At 38.3% G+C, this 19300-nt stretch overlaps 1 protein-coding gene across 1 annotated transcript in view; it reads right to left on the bottom strand.

Annotated features, from left to right (window-relative positions):
- Nucleotides 1-19300, bottom strand: part of DNAH11 (dynein axonemal heavy chain 11) — a 74985-nt gene that overhangs the window by 27964 nt on the left and 27721 nt on the right. Inside the window, exons 20-25 of the mRNA XM_086614914.1 lie at nucleotides 17609-17700; nucleotides 16342-16468; nucleotides 14560-14709; nucleotides 13208-13432; nucleotides 10848-11060; nucleotides 8289-8359 (exon numbers count right to left, since the gene is read on the bottom strand). Of these exons, the coding sequence (XP_086471040.1) occupies nucleotides 8289-8359; nucleotides 10848-11060; nucleotides 13208-13432; nucleotides 14560-14709; nucleotides 16342-16468; nucleotides 17609-17700 (878 nt within the window). The remainder of the gene's footprint in view (nucleotides 1-8288; nucleotides 8360-10847; nucleotides 11061-13207; nucleotides 13433-14559; nucleotides 14710-16341; nucleotides 16469-17608; nucleotides 17701-19300) is intronic.

Here is a 19300-nt window from a genome sequence, read left to right as displayed (position 1 = left end):
GAAAAAGCCTACATCTTCTCCTAAGCCCTGCCAGTGGGAAGGCAGATATCCAATGCAGAAGGCACAACTTTTTCATCACGCATAGGCTCTTCAATCCCTCTTCCTCCTTTTCCCAGGGCTGCGTAACGTTCACCTCTTTCCCTTTCCTTGCTAGGTAACATAGAAACAGAGAAGGAGTTTGAAACATTTTTGAGATTTAAACAATTCAACAGCACCTTATAGGATCGAAACAGGTATCTCGACAGACAATTTTGCAATGGCTGAAGGGATCTACCATGAAATTACAGCTCTAAATTTAAGGCTACACCTGTGTTCTTGCAGCTCAAATGGTTAATTCTGCAGTGGGATCAGCTCCTAAAAGAGAAACTGGGGAAACATGGATAATTAGCTCCTCTCTGACCTCTGTGTGGCTGCAGTCAGGAGTTACATGGCCACCATCTCCTTATGTTAGCACGCATCACGCCACTCATGGTGGTTCACAGTTCCCTTAGTGTGCACACATCACCCCTCCCTCAATTTTAAAACCCCATCTGGGGTTGCAACTACCCTGCTGTCAGCACCCAAACTGGCTACCCATCAGATAGTATTTAAGAACATTAACTCCTAAATTGTTATCACCTAAATGGGGAGGGGAGAAGCAACCAAAAAACTCAAACAAACACAAAAAACAATAGCAGAACCAAAACTTAATATACAGGTTTTAAAAGTTGACAGATGTCACTATCCTTTTCCATGACAGAGTGTGAATCAAATGGACAAAATATATGACAAAGAAGAAAAAATAAAAAGCTATTTAGAACTTCAGAACAGTTCATCATCAGCAAGAAAAACTGCCAGCTTTTTCTGAGGTACGAACGAGACTGAGCATCTGCAATGAAAATGAGTCTCCACGTTTCACAAATGGTACACCTAGGCAAAGAAGTTAAACATAGGGTTGGTTAGAAAAATAGGAAATTTGGGAATATACTGGGCTTAATGAGCTATTGCTTAGATTCAGGTAAGATTTTTTTTTTCCTGAATTTTTTGTTAGTTTGCTGTCTGATGGGATATTAAAGAGCAAGCTATGCATCTTTACAGCAGCCTGCTATGTAAAAGAACCTTAAGACATTCAGGCTATTTGCCATTGCACAACAGGACCAGAAGTCCCTTCCTCCACGACTTATACACTGAAAGCCCTGACAACCCTGTTCTGAAGCAGTTTTCATAGGCTCGGATCCTAGTTCCCCCAAAGGTGCACTGAAACCCCTAACAGCCCCAGTGCTGGACCAATATTTTCAGAGCTCTCAACTGCTGTATATTTTCTGCAACAGCCCAGAATTTTAGTCAAAGAGATCTAATTTCTCCTATTTCCATTAAAAGACAAATAAGATAAAAATAATAAACAAACAAGAATGTTCTAGGTTTTGCTTCAAACATTGTCACTATTATTAATATTGAAATGACAAACAATGGTACAAGTGGTTTTTCTGAATTCAGAGAATGACTCCAGGACAAAGTGAGCATTAGAGTTGAGGAATCCTTGTTCTAGTGAAGCAGACAATATCAATATCTGAAGATACACAAGGCTCAAATTAATTATCTCTAGAAACACTGCAAAAACGTGTCAGGAAAATTTCAGGATATTTACAGATAATTTCAAAATTACACAGGCATGAAAATAGAGTTGCTTTTGCTTTCATAATGGTCCTGCTAGCTAGAGTTTATGGCTTAAGGCTGAAGGGTTCTCCAAGTTCTTATTCCACTAATAAAGCTGAATATTAAGAACATCTTCTGAAAAATTATACAGTTGAAAATGACTAAACAGCATACGCACAGGGAAGAAATTATAAACCTTCCAAGTCTTACAAGTTGTAGACTTTTAAGATAACTATTCTGAATAGGAATTCTTCCTAGCATAAAAATTAAGTTATTTAGCAATGCTATATTTCCATTTTTCAAACAATCTTCTACTGTATTTACTGGGGAAAGCTTAAACAAACATTCCTCCAAATAGAATACATTATTTGTGATTAATAGTAACTCCCACTCTCCTTTAAGGTTTTTCTCTTCCCCAACAGATACTCCACAACAGCACCATGTAGTTCAGCCATCTCAGGTATGAAGAAGTGATATAAAATTATTTCATGAAAAATTAACGCATTACAAATGTCCCAAGATCAGAGGAAAGAGAACTTTCTTCTAAATTCATATCTGACAATTTAATAAGGATGGACATGTGATTTAAAATGTCTTCAAAACAAAAGATAAGACTATATGCATAAAAGCTCCTGTTTTTATACAATATCCAGCTGCACTATTTCCAAGTGAGCATGCGCTAATTAACACGTATCAAACCCAGAAGCCCAAAGAGACCCTCAACTGTTTAGAAAGCAGCTCCCTGCAGAGAGTGTACAAGGTAAAACTTCCTGGCTAAAAGGTATGCATCAATAAACCCTTCAGCAACCAACATAATTTCACAGATGAGTTCAACATCAGGGACAACCATGGCACAGGGTCTAAGGAAGAAAACAAACCCCATAATCCAAATACACAGATTAGCATTTAAACATGGGAAGAATAAGTCACTTAAATGACTGATGTGTGCAAACATTTTTAAAAACAGAGCTTGAGAGAGTCACAATTAAGAGTGTCAGTCAAAGCTAACAAGGACCTTACTTCAAAGTAAAAGGAGCTAATTAGGCACTGTTGATTGTTAGTATTCAGTAACATTGCTGTACACAAAGGAGGCAGCTGAGAAACGCAGGGTTTGCAAGACAGGTACTACAAAACTCCGAGCAGGCACAGTCTGCAGTGCTGTCACTTGCCACCAGGGAATGGAGGACACTCCCAGCATCTGAACAGGGTCTGGAAGTCCAGTGCAACACCCTGCCGTCGATAAAAATGCCATCGTTTTTCGAAGGACTTTGATTCTTGGAGGGCTTTAATGCTTTTATATGAAGTTATGGCTGCCTTTGGAGGCTCCACTGTTTGTTTCTTTTTTAAATATAACCTTTAGTTCAAACTTTTAGAACAAACCCACAGCCATTTTAATAATATAAATGAGAAAAATCTCCAATTAATAAAGTAACACAAAGCAATAATACAAAGGCTAAATAATTTCCTCATTAAAAATCACTACTGAAGTTACACAATAGCAGAGAAGAGATCTTGAATTTTGTGTTCAGGTCAGCTACAAGCCAGCAAATTTGTCCCTCAGAGCACTTTTCTTACTGCTGACAAATACAAAGATTTCTTTTGTCCCCCATTCATATTTAGATACGACAAAATTAAGACTGGTGATTTAGTTCAGAAGTATATTTCTGACAGAAATCAAGAACATATAGTCTAGAAAAAGAGTAAGCACCTCTCTGTTAAACAATTTTTAAGTAAACAATTATCTAAGAAGCATTTCTTCATAAGCCCAAACAAGGGCTGCTACATGCATTGCAGTCAATTATAAAAAATTATATCATCTTCTACCTACCATAACCAACACCCTTCTTGCAAATGGAATAATAGCTTGCACAAGAAATATCAGGCTCGTAGTATTTAATATTTCTTCTCTCTCTTATGAGATTTTATTAGGCGCAAATACGAGGAGTTAATGCTTTACCAGTTACCTCTCGCCTTTCCTGCCCCTTGCACAATGGATAAGAGCTATTATAGACATCAGCCACAGCGCTGAATTCCTGAGTCTCAAAGGCAGCAGTCCATACTTTAATTTCAAAGGCTTTTTATTTTATGCAACAATCAAGTAAAGGTAACACTTCAGCTCTATGTAGTATGCACATTTTGAACATGAAATAAAACCCACCGAAAACCAAAGAAAACCCTAACAGAAAGAACATCAAATAAAATAATAATTTGACTTTATATTCAGTAGAGATATTGTTAATTAATATTATTTCATATCCTGCTGAGCTACGATCTTATTGGCATCACAGGGACATGGTGGAATGGCTCCTGCGACTGCAGTGTCAGAATGGAAGGATACAGGCTCTTTAGGAAGGACAGGCAGGGGAGACAAGGAGGATGTGTCACCCTCTATGTCAAAACCAGTTGGAATGCATGGAGCTCCACCTTAGGATGGATGAAAAGCAGACTGAGAGCTTATAGGTCAGGATTAAAGGGAGGGCAGGGACAGGTGACATTAGAATGGGGGTCTGCTACAGGACACCTGACCAAGAAGACCCAGCAGATGAGGCCCTCTACAGACAGATAGGAGCAGTTTCACGTTCACAAGCCCTGGTTATCACGGAGGACTTCAACCACCCCAGTATCTGTTGGAGGGACAACAAAGCAGGGCAGAAGTAATATAGAAGGTTCCTGGAATGCATTGATGATAACCTCCTTCTCCAAGTGGTAGAGGAATCAACGAGGAGAGGTGCTCTGCTGGACCTTGTTCTCACCAATAAGCAAGGGCTGGTGGGGAAAGTGGAGTGCAAGAGCAACCTTGGCTGTAGTGAGCATGAAATGGTGGAGTTAAAGATCCTTAGGGCAGCGAGGGGGGCACACAGCAAGCTCACTACCCTGGACTTCAGAAGAGCAGACTTTGGCCTCTTCAGGGACCTGCTTGGTAAAGTACCTTGGGATAAAGTCCCAGAGGGAAGAGAGGCCCAAGAAAGCTGGTTCATATTCAAGGATCACCTCCTCCAAGCTCAGGAGCGATGCATCCACACAAAGAGGAAGTTGGACTTAAACACCGGGAGGCCTGCATGGATGAACAAGGAGCTCCTGGGCAAAATTCAGCACAAAAGAGAAGCCTACAGAGGGTGGAAGCAAGGACAGGTAGCCTGGGAGGATTACAGAGAAACTGTCTGAGCAGCCAGGGATCAGGTTAAGAAAAATAAAGCCCTGGCTTTAAACTGAAACAAGGTAATTTTATATTAGACATTAGGAAGAAATCTTCACTATGAGGGTGGTGAGGCACTGCAATAGGTTGCCCAGAGAAGTAGATGTGGATGCCCCATCTCTGGAAGTGTTCAAGGCCAGGTTGGATGCGGCTTTGAGCAACCTGATCTAGTGGAAGGTGTCCCTGCCATGGCAGCAGGATTGGAACTAGATGATCTTTAAGGTCCCAAATGATTCTGTGATCCCTTACTCTTTTCTTTCCAAATGAAGAAACGGAAAAAAGCAAAAAAAAAAAAAAAGAAAAAAACGAACAACAAAAGAAAGGAACGACAAAAATTAAAAAATGAACAACAAAAATAATCACATGCATTTTTCATCCTTTGGTAGTCCACTGAGAGATGAAACACCTGGTAGCCACAGGGAGCAATCCTGCCTGCTCTCTTGTCAAATACTACATCTAGCTGACTGTGGAAGATGTGGTTGCCAAGGTAGCTGACTGTCCAAATGCAGAAAGAGCGATGGCGTCCCTGTCACCCTGTCCTCCCTTGTGCAAGGTTCTGAATTGAGGGGCCGCCCAACATCGTTCCCTTCACGTGCATCAATCCTGCTTTGCCTTGAAGGGATCTTAGGTGGCAATTAATGAGAAGGGTTGGTAAAGCAACAGCTAAGTTGTGAAATACTAAAAAAAAAAAACCCACTTGAGGGAAGGAAAACAACCCACTTGTGCATCTTTCAGTGTCTCCCTCCAATGTCTGCTAAGACCCAACTATAGGGTCATATTCAGCGACTGTCTTTGCAGAGGCACATGAATTCAAATGCTAACCTCCTTCTTGTAAACAGATGTTACTTACTGCTTGTTACAAATGATTGTAATTTAGTTTGAAAGAACTAGAAAGCTAATTGCTGCTGCTGCCGTCCAGTCCTTCCATCTGAAGCAGGATGTTTGGTTGGCAAGAGGATGAGACGTGCCTGAGCAAACAGCTTTCTAACTTTACCAAACTTTGTGTCTTTCTGTAGTGAAAGCATGAAGGAGTATGGTGTCAGGAATTCCATGGCTAAAGCAGAAATAGTAAGCAGACCAAAATCTTGATGTAGTTTTAATACAGAAGAAAGTAGTACCTGTGTTTCAACTTGCTCACAGAAGCAACAGTGATGCCCGGTTCTGCCCTAAATTTCTGTCTTTTAAAAATCAAAGGGATTTACTGCTCAGAGAAACAGATTCCAGAGAGCATGTCTATACTTGTGCCTCCCAAGACAGCCTGGCGATGCCCCTGTGCAGCTTGCCCCATTGAACTTCAATATGCTGAGAAATGAGATTACAGAATTATTTTTTTCTGAAGTCTTGATTAAATCAGTGAAGAGAGTAATGCAAGAGCAAGGATTTCAAATAACAATTCTTTTTTTAAGCAATCCCTGCATCATTTAAGTCAAAGACCATTATCACATAGTTCAAAGTGCAGCTCCAACACTTTGTCAGAATAAATTGGCATCATTTTACTGCCCATTATGCCAGAGCAACCACTTCTGGAATTCATTCACACCATTTTGATACAAACTCACTCAAGCACAGTATGCAAAATACAGTCAGATCTTTTAAATTCAAAACTTTCTTCCTTGAAACATTAGTGTTAAGATATAAAGCATAAATACATACTCTAAGAAAAAGATTATGGGCTGTCCTACAGCGTCCAAAAGCATATGCGTTTTTTTTCTGTGCACTATACTTTTCACAGCTTCTCAACAATCAAATATCCAATATCTTATTGAGTCAGAGTATGCGGCTCCATTTTCACTGGGTAGTTATGAAACATCTATGAACACATGCATGCCTACACCCATAGAAGAATGCGATAACTAGACACTTTTCAAATAGCCATTTTAGTAGGTTAAGCCAGCTGTGAGGATTCCAATTTACCACAAAACAGTGAATATTCTTGCACACATTTAAGTACATTCCGTGTGTTCAAAGGTACCTTGAAAATTTTAAGTAGATTAAAAGAAAAAGGCAAGATACACATTTAATTTCCCTTGTCATTACAGTGTACAGGCAGTCACAACATGAATACTGATTTTTTTCCACAGAAATTCCAAATCAAACACAAATTGCACTTCACTGCAAACCAAGGCTAGTAACATCAGGTGACATATATGTAGTCTAAGTGTAGACTTGATATACTTGTATACCGTAAAAGTACACTAAAGCATACTTGCCTGAACAGAGCTTTGAGATTTTCAGGTAGTTCTGTCCGACCTGCATATCCAGGGTTCATGGTAATAAATATTCCAACTGATGACTTCAATGTAATGTTTTCACCAAGGAATAAAAATCTGTTGTAATAAAGATAATACCTACAGTTATTTTACAGTTGGATCAGATGTAAACAACTGCATCATACAAACCAGCCATCAGAGGTCAGATGACAAAGTTGCTTCTGGGCCTGGATCCAGTCTCGCACAATGGCCAAAAGCAAACGCCTGGGAAACTTTACTAGAACCAAGCAAACATAGAGGCATTTCCCTGGTAGGCACCAGCTTTTAATATTCTGTGGCTCCTCTGGCCAGCACTGGATTGTTAGAGCAACAAAGTGCATAAGGCTGGAGTATGTCTTTAGGAGGAATTATCTTTTATCACATGTAGAGTAAGTGAGACTGATAGGGATGTGGGGGGTTTGAAAAGGCCAGCAGGCAGTATTGAGTAAAGGAAGCAGAGGATGAAGAACATGATGCAGTGGATACACAAGGCCTCCTGTCTCAAAAACACTGGGAAACCCTAGAACCACTGAGATTTCTTGCAAGGTTGAGCCCCACCAAACCTCTCACTCACATGATGCAATGATTTCATGTAGTAGGACTTGAACAGGAACAGAGTTTCAACAGCAAAGCTTTAATTGGATTCCTGTAGGGCCAGAAGTTCACTCACATTTATTGTTACATTTTGAAGAGAAAGTTATTTTAACATAGTATATTATGCAGATGATTTAATGTTACCATCTAGTCTCTCCCTGTATTTACAAAGGAACTGCATTTCAGAGGAACTTTGGGAGATTTTCCTGGTTCAGTATTTATAGGCTGCAAAGGACAATAAAGAAGCACTGCTGAAATACTCACTTCTTTTTCTTGTTCCTAATGGCATTGTGGATAGTCTTTACTTGTACTGCCACCACTGATAGAACCTTCTACCGAGATGCAATTGAATTCCTCAAAGCACCCCCAAGCTCCTGTCTGGACCAAACCTTTATAGATATTTCCTACAGACTAAAATCAAAAGTGGAAGATTTAAGATGATCTTCTTGAAAGCAACAATTTCCAATGAACTTCATATGAAAAAGAAACTAAACAACTATTTCCGTACTGCTTAACGAAGCATCTCACCTTGTAATCCATCTGCTCGGAGCAGATGAAGATGTACACCATCATCCCAAGGGCATGGTCTAGATCTTTGGTGGTCTCTGTCTTACCTGTGCAGGCTGGTCCCACAGGAGCACCGTTCATTGTTAGGTGGAGAGACTGGGTTAGTGTAATGTAACACCTGAACGTAAGAAAAGTGATTGTTAGCATTGCAAAGAACATCTACAATGTTGAGAGTTTTTTTCAAAACCTTATGTTTCATGGGTGATTTATTCTGACTCCACTTTCTCATTATAATTTAATGTCCTAAACCACAAACGTAACCTCTTTCATATTCATGTAAAATCATGATGTGGCACTGAGCTGGGTTTGTGTGGCGGGGTTTTGGTAGCAGAGGAGGGGCTACAGAGGTGGCTCCTGTGAGAAGCTGCTAGAAGCTTCCATGGCTCCAAGTCAGACCCCACCTCTGGCCAAGGCCAAGCCTACCAGTGTCTCTGGACAAGGCAGAGAAACAGGGAGCCAAGTGGAGCGCGGGACGAAGGAAGGGATAGGGGAAATTATTAATTTTTTTTAAGATTTGGTTTTATTTCTCATTATCCTCTCCGATGTGATTAGTAACAAATAAAATTGATTTTTTTCCCCAAGTTAAGTTTGTTTTGCCCAAGAACACAACTGATGAGAGATTCCTCCCTGTCCTTATCTCTATCCGCAAGCTTTTTGCCATATTTTCTCCTCCCCATCCCATCGCAGAGGAAGGACTGAGAGAATGGCTGTGTGGTGCTTAGTTGCCAGCTGGGCAAAAACCACCACAGGCACTACTTAGAAAATGCTCATTTTAGGTATGAAAACCAATCACATTGACATTTTTTAGCAAGAAGGAATATCCTATCAGTGGTCACACAGGACATGAAACAGGAAGCTGTAGTTGTCACTTTGTCTATTTCAAAGACTTGAGCCCCAGAATTGTCCCCCCCAAAAGAGGGTCGTAACCACTAAGCCAGCCAGGATTGCTGGGTGCATCTTTCTGCATCACTGACTTTGACAAGAAATTCCATTTTGGAGTCAAAACATTTCCAGAAAAAAGCTTCATTGTATGCAGTGTGAAAAAAAGTACTGGTTTGGACTTCAATACACAAATAAAAATATTCTTTTGCTGAAAACTCCTGATTAACCTTGGTATAGATCTACTCATTTTCTTCTTCAGGCTAGATACTGAATTAAGTTAACATTAAGTTATGCAAGAAACATTTCAGTTATTTTAAAAGTAACGGACATTAAAATCCTACCGTTACTGAAGTATGCACGCCTACATGCACACACATGCTCAAAGGTATTGTGTCTTAATGATCTTATAAAATACATGAGGTATGAAACAACACTGAACTTCTAGGAAACCTTTAACTTTTTATTCACTGAAACAGATAAAGCAGACACTGTTATTAGTAACAGCCATTACCTGTCAGTCAAAGGTGTAATAACTAGCCGAGGGGTATTTCCCAAGTACTCATAAAAGTACTGAAATTGAGCATCGTAGATGGCAAAACAGTGTTTCTGGGCATCGTCCTGTCTATGGCGTAGCTGTGCGAGCCAAGCAAAAGCTCAGGAACTGGTGACCTAAAAAGCCATTGCAGAGCCATTATGCCAGGTAAGATCTATTTAGATGAAAGAAATGAGACCCATCACAAAGCTACAGCTGTCATCAGGCCTCACACCTCATTCCTAGTGACTTATGAATAACACATACAACCATACAACAACCAATTATAAAGGATTAGGTGCACCTCGAGGCATTTGTGCTTTTATACAGACGCAAGTGTAATATAAGATCTTTTTAATAGCACTCTTACAGCAGAACACATTGCCACTTATTAAACCAAGACCTCTCCTTACAAACAATGCAGTATTTGTCTGGGAGCAGACATTACTTTTACCAGAACGAGCTTCATTTTATTCCTCAAGCCTTCCTTCTTCTTGTCTTAATGCCATCTTAGAAGCCCATTTTATTTCCGAGGCTCGGGAGGTCAGAAGAAAAATGAGAATTCTTTCCCATTCCAATCCCCATCCAGTGAAACATTTATCTGCATTCAAGCCAGCAACATGTGCCAGCCACCTTAGCTCTATCTAAACAAAGTTACACATAAAACGAGCACATTGGTTTAAGTAAGCACTCTAAATTGTAATTGTATGCACTTATAAAGAGTCACCACAGGAGAGGAGTGACTCGCTCTAGAGATGTACGTGTATGCCTCTAAAAGGAGAGCAAAACACGCTGAGAACAACTGAAGGCAGAGTAAGTAAAGACATTTGAGAAAAATCCTCACAATGCCCAAGGATTGTCTGCACTCAGATTTGTAATCTGAAATTTCAGAGAAGTATCTTGCTGCTCACAGAAAGCCTACTAAAAGTTTGAAGCATTCTTACAAGTAAGGTAAAAGTTGACACCTGACTTTTTTTCAGTAACTTTTCAATTCAGAAGACAGTAGCCCACAAAAACGCAGGCACAGCACACAGCTCTGAAGCAGGCTGCTTCATGATTATACCTACTCCACCTCCACAGTCCTGGTGCCCACCAGGAGCAGATCCAGACCCAAACTTGGCTTAAGTACTACTAATTCCTTTCAAAACCACTAAAACTGTGCATGTAATATATAGGTGATCCAAACACATACCTTCTGAGCTACAAGGCTTGCTACTACATCTCTAGCGTGAACATCTATGGTGCAAACGGTCATGATTTTCTGTCGATCACTCGAGGAAAGTTCTCCAAGCAGCATGGTAATAAGAGCATTTAGTTGAGTGACCTGAAAAGATTTAGGTAGTCCTCTCAGACCGGACGGATCCCAATACCATCTACCATGACTGCTACTAGAAATCAGTTCTGCCTACATTATGAATTAAATCACCACAAAACCTAGCTTTTTGTACCAATTTACTAATATTAAACATGAGATGCCAGAATAAATCAGAGTTTAAACAGACATTTGAATCACCTCCAAGACAATGAAAATCCAGATGAACACAAATACTGAAGATTGTTAATTAGGCAAGGTGTTGCACTTTAAGAATGGATAGAGGACAAGATTTGCATGAAGTTGAATTGTAAATTTTGTGGTTATCATCTCCACAGAGATATGCACCAGACTCCACAAAACTTGCAGTACTAATTGCTTGAGAACATTTATTGCCAAACTGTATGAAAATACACCTTAGGAAAGATCACATTGTAAAAACGGGCAAAGGAACGAAGGGAAGATTGAAAAATATGAATTGATTATACAGTTACACAGTAGAAAGAACCTATGGAATTTTTCATGGTTCATATTAATAGAAAAGAAAAACACACACAGCTACTGCATGTAATTCTAAAGAGGCAAACATAACTAACTTTAATAGAAAGATGTAATTTATTGGGTTGCTAGTGTGAGGCAGAACTATGCTTGTACATGTCTTAAAACTCTGGCTTAAAAATGAGTGGTGAATTCATGAGACCTCAAACACTATGCTTTCTGTATTATTTTTATATAATATACAAAATCGCCTACTGGTGCTGTTTTTACTGAGACAGAGTTAAAGACCCAGAAAGTAATATTCCACAAAAACAAGTTATTTGAGAGACACAGTCTAAGCCTTAATAGATTTTGAAAACGCTTACAAAAATAAAACCAGTTCTCTATTTTTTCTGTATCATATCATAAAGGAGGTATCAACAGTGACATTTTGAATTAAATTGCCTAGCATCCTGAAACGTTTCTGATATATTCCTTTAAACACACCCAAAGCTCCACTTCTTTAAGGCAGTGAGCTGCCATCTGCAGAGAGGTCCAGATGATCTTTCCTGGTCCGTCCATTTTACAGCAGAACCAGTCCAAAGTCCCCACCACAGGTTTAGAAAGCAGCAACAACACGAGGCATTGCTCTGCTCTATTTGCAAAGTGACCGCAGAAACATAGCCTGACCAGATCACATTGAGGTTCATCATGGAGCAGTCTCTGACTTTCACAGAAGCTAGCAGAGATTGTGTAAAAAAAAAATCCAAAAGGAATACAAGAAAAGTCCCGGAGATGGATGTCCTGGGAACATATGCCACAATTTGCACAGACACATCAGCCAGAATACTAACCCTCCCCTGCCAAAAGCAACCCAAACCAACTCAACAAAAATAAACTACACTACTTACTTTATCATCATATTTAATACCCATGACCAAGACTGAAATTTGGCTAACCTTTTATTTGACCATTTTTATACGTCTGTCATTCTGTAGCCAAAAGTTCTGTATTTTAAACTGTACACTGTGTGAAAGCATTTCTTCTGTTTTGCTACCTAATAGCTTCAGGTGATGCCTATTAGCTCTTGTATTATGAGAAACAGCAAACAAAAATTAATCTTTATCCACCTTCTTTATTACAGGGATAATTTTAGACACCTCTACCAGATTTCCAGCCCCCCTTTAAAGTCTCTTTCCTATTTCATATTTCCCTTTGGCAGATTTGCTAGGTTGGAAAAGAAAACCAAAACTATCAAAGCTTTCACAAAGAGAAAGAATACTCACATCAGAACAAAAACATTCAAAAACAAGCAGGAGGTAAACAAGGGTGAAGCAAAAATCAAATGGCAGAAGGTACCCCTCTGAACTGCAACCAAAACTAATAATATTAGAAGTAAACAGTTTGGTTTGACACAAACAAAATCAACAGTTTTGTCTTCCCTACACAAATATACAGGTTTAATATTTGTATTTGTATGGGTTGCACGTTCTGTTCTGGCCACACCGTTGTAGTGGACATTTGGCAGTATCTTTGCTTTTACCTTTCATATCAGTTCAGAATAATGGCACAGAAAACCCAATAATTAAGATGTGATAACAATGACCATGAAATAACTGAAATGGAAACAAAAGGCGTATTTCTTTTTTCAGTAGATGCTAATAGCAGTTTATTTACTACAGGATTAAAATTATTAAATATTCCACTCATGTCTTTTTATGTACTTATTTTCACCAAATTAAACAAAAAGAAGATATCCATACCTGCTTCTTGTGGCAATCCTTCATCAAGCCCTCTTCCAGCCTACCAAATGCGTTTTCTACATCTGAAACCCACCAGATTTGTGAACCCGTAAGTGCAACCTGGGCTGGGTAGTCAAAAATCCACTGTTCTCTCTGCGTCTCTTCACAGGCTAGTATTGCCTCCATGCTGCAGAGGCACACTGTTTCGTGTGCAGTTGCCTCAAGATGTTGCAACCAAGACTCTACCTTTTGAAAAAAAACCAACCCAACATACATAAATTTATGCATGTAACATAAATAGTACATTTTATACTAACAATATAAGAAGCTCATCTCATTAATCTTTGCAAAGGATTTTCTTCACATAAACATTCTTTACAAACTTGAAATGAGAATGGTTTTTTTTCTTCCATTTTCTCTCTCCTACTACCTCTTCAGTACAATTTCGCTCAGAGGAGCCCTTCTCAATTACTGAGACACCAGACATTGTTTTGTTTTACACATCCATTTGACTGGAACAGACATACTGTCTTAGAGCTCCAAAACTGAAAGTCTGAAGATTTTCTGTTCATAGACCCAGAATAAACACAGGTAACACAGTCTTTCCTATGTCTCTAAGCGCTCAAACGTAGCTGTATCTTGGAGAAACTATCTCCAAGATGCAAGCTGCATATATTTGTCCATTCAGCCTGGGGCCTCCCTGCTGAGACAATCAATCATTAGAACCACATGCAACATTGATTTTATGCAATGTGAATGCTTATCCATTCAGCTCTGTTCTGAGAACAATAAGTTATTGTCTCAGAAGCTGCTGATCTGTTCTTTCTGACCTACCACTACCCAGTTAGCACACATACTGGCTGGCCAATTAGCAAATACGAGGCTTAAAACCAGCTAAAACCCTGTTCAGCTGACAGGGGACATGGGAGAGAGCTGGACGTCTGGAGAGGTGTGTGCTAAAGGATAAGAGAGATGAAAGTACAATGGAAGGTGAAATAAAAGGTCAGAAAAAGAAGTAGTATGAAAAATACAATATTCAATCATACGCTTCATCAGTTCTGTGGCTTTTAGTACATTTTATTTTCTTTTTCATTGTTCTTAAATACTTAACACGCTGCACTTAAAAAAAACAACCAACCAACAAAAACTTACGTACAAGGGGCAACTAGACAATTTAGTAAATTATTAGTTTATTACACCGTTTTGGACCACAAAATGTTTTGAAATTCGGAAAAAATAGTTGTAAGGTTTTTTTATTATTAGTTTTTCTAAATTTACACTTAAAAAAGCAGCATTTCATGCAATTGAAAGTGTCTATTTAATCTACATCCCAAAGAGGGTAAAATCCCAGAAAGAAATTTCACATAACATACCTGACCACTGCATTCACACTCTTCATGGAATGGAACATACTCCTTTTCTCTGCTGTACATCCCAAGGGCAGTATTTATAGACTCCTCTATATTCTCTTGAAATTTAAGATCAGCGATGTTGTCAAAAAGTTTGGTAAGATGATGGGCCACCTGCACCCCAAAATACCAGACATAAAGAAATTATTTACCTCAGATTTGTGTCAATCACACTACTTTAATGCGTATTTCTGTTAAAGGAGATGACTACCACGGTAACATTTGCTATACATAAGCTTTGGTGGTTCAGCAAAGTTTAACACAGTTCTTAGCAACTAACTGGATAACGTCCAGTCTTTGCACTAATTTTACAATTGTGTTTCTTACTCTACTGCTTTTGGCACATTGTGCTTCAATTGATTTTAGCAAGCAAGATGCACTGAATGACCAGGTGATTAATCATAATCTCTTTATTAAGGTTTAAAGACAATAAAAAAATTAAAACCCAGGTATTCTCCTTAGTATTAGAACACTTATGCCAATTGAACAAATAAGAGTGCTTCTGATTTCCCTGGTGGTGCAGACTGACATGGCGATGCTATCTGTCTGTTGCATGATGACTATATAGGAGGCTTTTGTGGGAAAAGCTGGGGGAAAACGGTCACAGATAAAGCAGTCAATAGAGTTAATTGCACTATTGTCAGTCGTCAGAAGAGTCTGAAGGACAAGGATAGCTCAATATAAAACTGAGAAGTCTTGAAATTGTTATTCGTTATATCTAGTGCTTATTTCACAAATTGTCTAACCAGGTCTAAATGTTTTGTGTAACTACACACCTCTCCAAAGACTGTGGAGTTCAAAAATCAGTGTCTACACACCAGCATGCTCTATGCCTGACAACTAGAACAGATTTGTTTGGATGCTCTTCTTACATATGTTGTAAAGCAGTAAGTGGATGAAACAAGTCACTGAGATTGAGTCACAAGTCATGTGATAAAGCTATGAGACTCTATCATCATATCTGAAAAGGCTCAATGTTCAAGTCCAAGTCCTTCATCCTCTTGAAAAGTATCAGTTCTGTTACGTGTCACATCTTTCAAAAAAGGCTTTGCCTGAGACACACCAATAACTCTAGTACTCAGAGAATTAATGGCCATGGCCGGACAGCCACTGAGGCGAGGAGTATCATCTGGCATGTAGATAACACAGTATAAAGCTTCCGAAATACATCAAAGTGCCTGTGCTTTTATACAAATTGGTCTCAAAGTGTCACAAAACCTAGCAGATTATTGTTCAAGGGAGGAAAACAGAAGGATAACTACAAAAACATTCTTTATACAATGGTCAGCAGCTCAGTCAGTAACAGCCTAACAGAGACCATAGATCTTTCAGTCTTATCATCACTATGCATAGCATGCCTGAAATTTGATCAATCCGTGTGAGAAGAATAGATTTGATGATCTCATTGACCTTTCCCATTTTCTAATTCCTGAAAACCTACAACTCAAAATCCAAATAAATGCAAATTACGCATGGCTAAATTTCCAGAAAGAGACAGCACAGGACTTGTAACATTTCTCCTCAGAGTGATGGTTTCATCTCTCCTTGCTGAACACTCTGTGCTTGTCCTAGCTGGGGGGAGAAAACGTTTACTACCTTCCTTACACAAAGTGTTCCTATTTATAAAGCAAACTAACTCTCAGAAATAAAGGTGAAGTTCTAGGATACTATCTCCTCATATGGTTAGCTGCAGACCTTGCCCTTCTATAGACAAAATGAAGTACAATAATACGCAAGGAGGTTCACCTGTTTTGGCTGTGTTCCTTTTGAGAGGATGTCTAGCAAGTCTGCTGAAGAAACAAGATAGAAGCGATGAAAAGCTATGCACTTGGTTTCCAAATATTCAGCCAAAGTTTTTTCACAAAGAGAAAGTCTGAAAAGAAGACATATTTTAACAATACATGCCTTTAATCACCCTAAAGCCAAGAATTCCCTCCCAGTTAAGGAAGAAATTAGACCAAACAGAAAACCAGAACAATATAATCCACTTTTAATTTAAAATAATAACAATGAACACAGCTGTAAGGATCAGAGAAGGTGGCAAACCTTACATGTTTCCTTTTTAGAAACCCAAACAGAACACGCTCTTTTTACTCATTCAGACCAAGGAATGCAAGAAAACAGAATTGTGCAAGAAAAGTCCCTGAAAAGGTAAGTTTGGTTAAGAGGAAACTCCCCTTCAACCTTGCAGAGTCCAGCCTTAAAAAGTAAGAACAAGAAAAAAATTTCTTTTATGACAGGGTAGTTATTTGCAGATAAATTAAAAAAAAAAAAAAAGAAAAAAAGGAGAGCAAAGTCACTTTTTTTGTTTGATTTTAAGATGCACACGTTTTCTTTGATGTATGGAGGATAAAAAAAATAAAAACACGTTAGTATTGACACAAAAAGTATTAAGAATCAAAAATACTCAATTATATGTCTATCTGGAAAGGGAAAAAAAACACATGCATTTATGTGTGACTGATGCACTTTAGCTATTAGCTTGGTATCTTGTAACAAAAGTGACATCTCAAAAAACAGGTTCGGGGTTTTTTAACTTCTTATTACAACTTTTTCCTGCAAGGAGAAACAGGTTGTGACTCAACATCGCCACCTCTAGAAGTAGGAAGAGTGAATGTCAGTGGGAAGTTCAAGGTATACCTTTAAGTGTGTTGAAGGAGGAGCTTTGCTGTACATAATCTGCTATCTCCCACTGTAAGTATGAAAGAAAGACTCCCAGCTCCCAGGTTGTGAATGAGGAAAAAAGGAATTTGATCCAAACCAAGCACATTTTTAAGACCTTTGACAATTTTTACATCATGCAATCCATAAATAATGAACAAAAGCCTCAAATATAAGTGATCATATAAAAAGCGCTGAAAGTCCAATACATCAGAAAGCAACAAATGACAAAAAAATTATCATCAGATAATCTCACACCTATACAAAAAGCAAACGTGACCTGACAGCTCTCATTTCCTGACTGTTCCAGAATAGAACTTCGAACAATTCATAATCATACTGGAAATTTTACCTGTGCCACAAGGCTTCAAATTTTTCATACACCTTTGGCTTGGTTGTAGCTTCCATCACATTTTTTGTAGTTGCTGTGTCAGTCACCAACTCCTGTACAGAAGTGTGAGAAATTTATTGCAACATGTGGAAATTCCCTCAGGTTTTTGTTTTTTTTTTTCTTCTTCTTCTTACCGTGTACTACACTGGGACAAGAAAAGCACTGGGAAAAAGAGCTGGAAGAAGGGACCTCATCAGCCTGGTTTAGGTTCTATTTCTTAAACAGAAAAAAAATGTAATAAAAAAATCCACAAACACCTATTTTGACAGTGGTTAGACTGAACATGAAGGAAATGTAAAATGAACAGAGAGAATTGCACTGGAGGAAAGCAAATACCACCAATTATACTATTAGATCTCTTCTAACAAAATAAAAATGACAGATCATAAGGGAAGCATTAACTCGTACAAGAATTCCGCTCATGCGTGCAAACTCAAAGCCTTTTTCAACACGCGCTATGAAGAAACTTATGCCTGTTAAATGCCCTGAATAGTTTCATTCTTCTTAACAGGGTTCTCAACTTCTATAAAGGTGTGAATATAGATTTTTTTTTTTTTTTTTGCATATGGTTAAGACATGCTGCTGCCCACATCTTTTGAATTGCAGGTTTAAACAATTAGAAATTTATCTGGAATTTTAAACATAGAACCTCCCTATAGATTATTATCATATCTTAGCTTTTCAGAAACATACACAATGAGAACTTTCCCTGGCATACATGTGTTGAATTCTAGGTATATTGATAACACACAAGTTATTCTCTTCACTAAGTGGGTGTTAAGTGACTTTGGTCAGAATGAACAATTAAGACATAATATTTTATGTAAGTTCAAATGTTTATGTTGCTGTAATTACCTTTGGGTAATAATAAATGATAGGCCATTAACTTGTATTTCAACTATCATTGTTCTAAATGATACGGAGTTTGGCAGAATGGATTTCTGTAATTCAGAAGTATTGTATCTCTATGTGATTCCAGAAGGTTAAAAGGCTAACAAAGAGTGAATGAAAGAAGATATTAATGTGAGGAATGACCTGCAGAAATTTGTCACAAATTATGGTTTGTGACAATGCATCAACCAGCAGCTGCCAGTCCATGCGAAAGGAAAACAAGGCAAATAGTCACTTTATTATTAAAAAGTGCAAAATCCACTTCTGATATTCTCCCAAGTAAGCCTGAGATGTTCGTAATAATGTTAATACAGTGGGTTAGAAACAAGCCTATCAATGAAATACTCAAACTAAGCTGTCAATATGGTGTTATTTTAAAAATATCCATTTAATTACCCACTCTAAATAATTCAAATGCAAGATATAAATGGACATAAAACACTAACTTTGAAGTGTCTGTTGATTTCATCAAATCTGTTTGCATCTTCAGGCAGCTGGCTTCTGAGATCTTCAGAGCTAGTGAAAATACTTTCTAGATGAAACTACACGTGTTGAACTTCCATCCAAATGGAAATGATAGAATCTGCCATGTTTAATTTATTTTGCCAACCTTTCATTTGTTCAATGAAATATGCCACATATTTACTTTTCAGAATCATTTGCAGCTGAACCTAGAAAGACAAAAAACATCGAAAAACTGCACTAATCAAAATAATTCATCAAACAGAGGAACTAAGGCTAATAAAAGTGTAACAAATTCTC

The sequence above is a fragment of the Tauraco erythrolophus genome, chromosome 7 (genome assembly GCF_009769465.1).
Source record: "Tauraco erythrolophus isolate bTauEry1 chromosome 7, bTauEry1.pri, whole genome shotgun sequence".
NCBI lineage: Eukaryota > Metazoa > Chordata > Aves > Musophagiformes > Musophagidae > Tauraco > Tauraco erythrolophus.
This window is presented reverse-complemented; position numbering and strand designations above follow the sequence as displayed.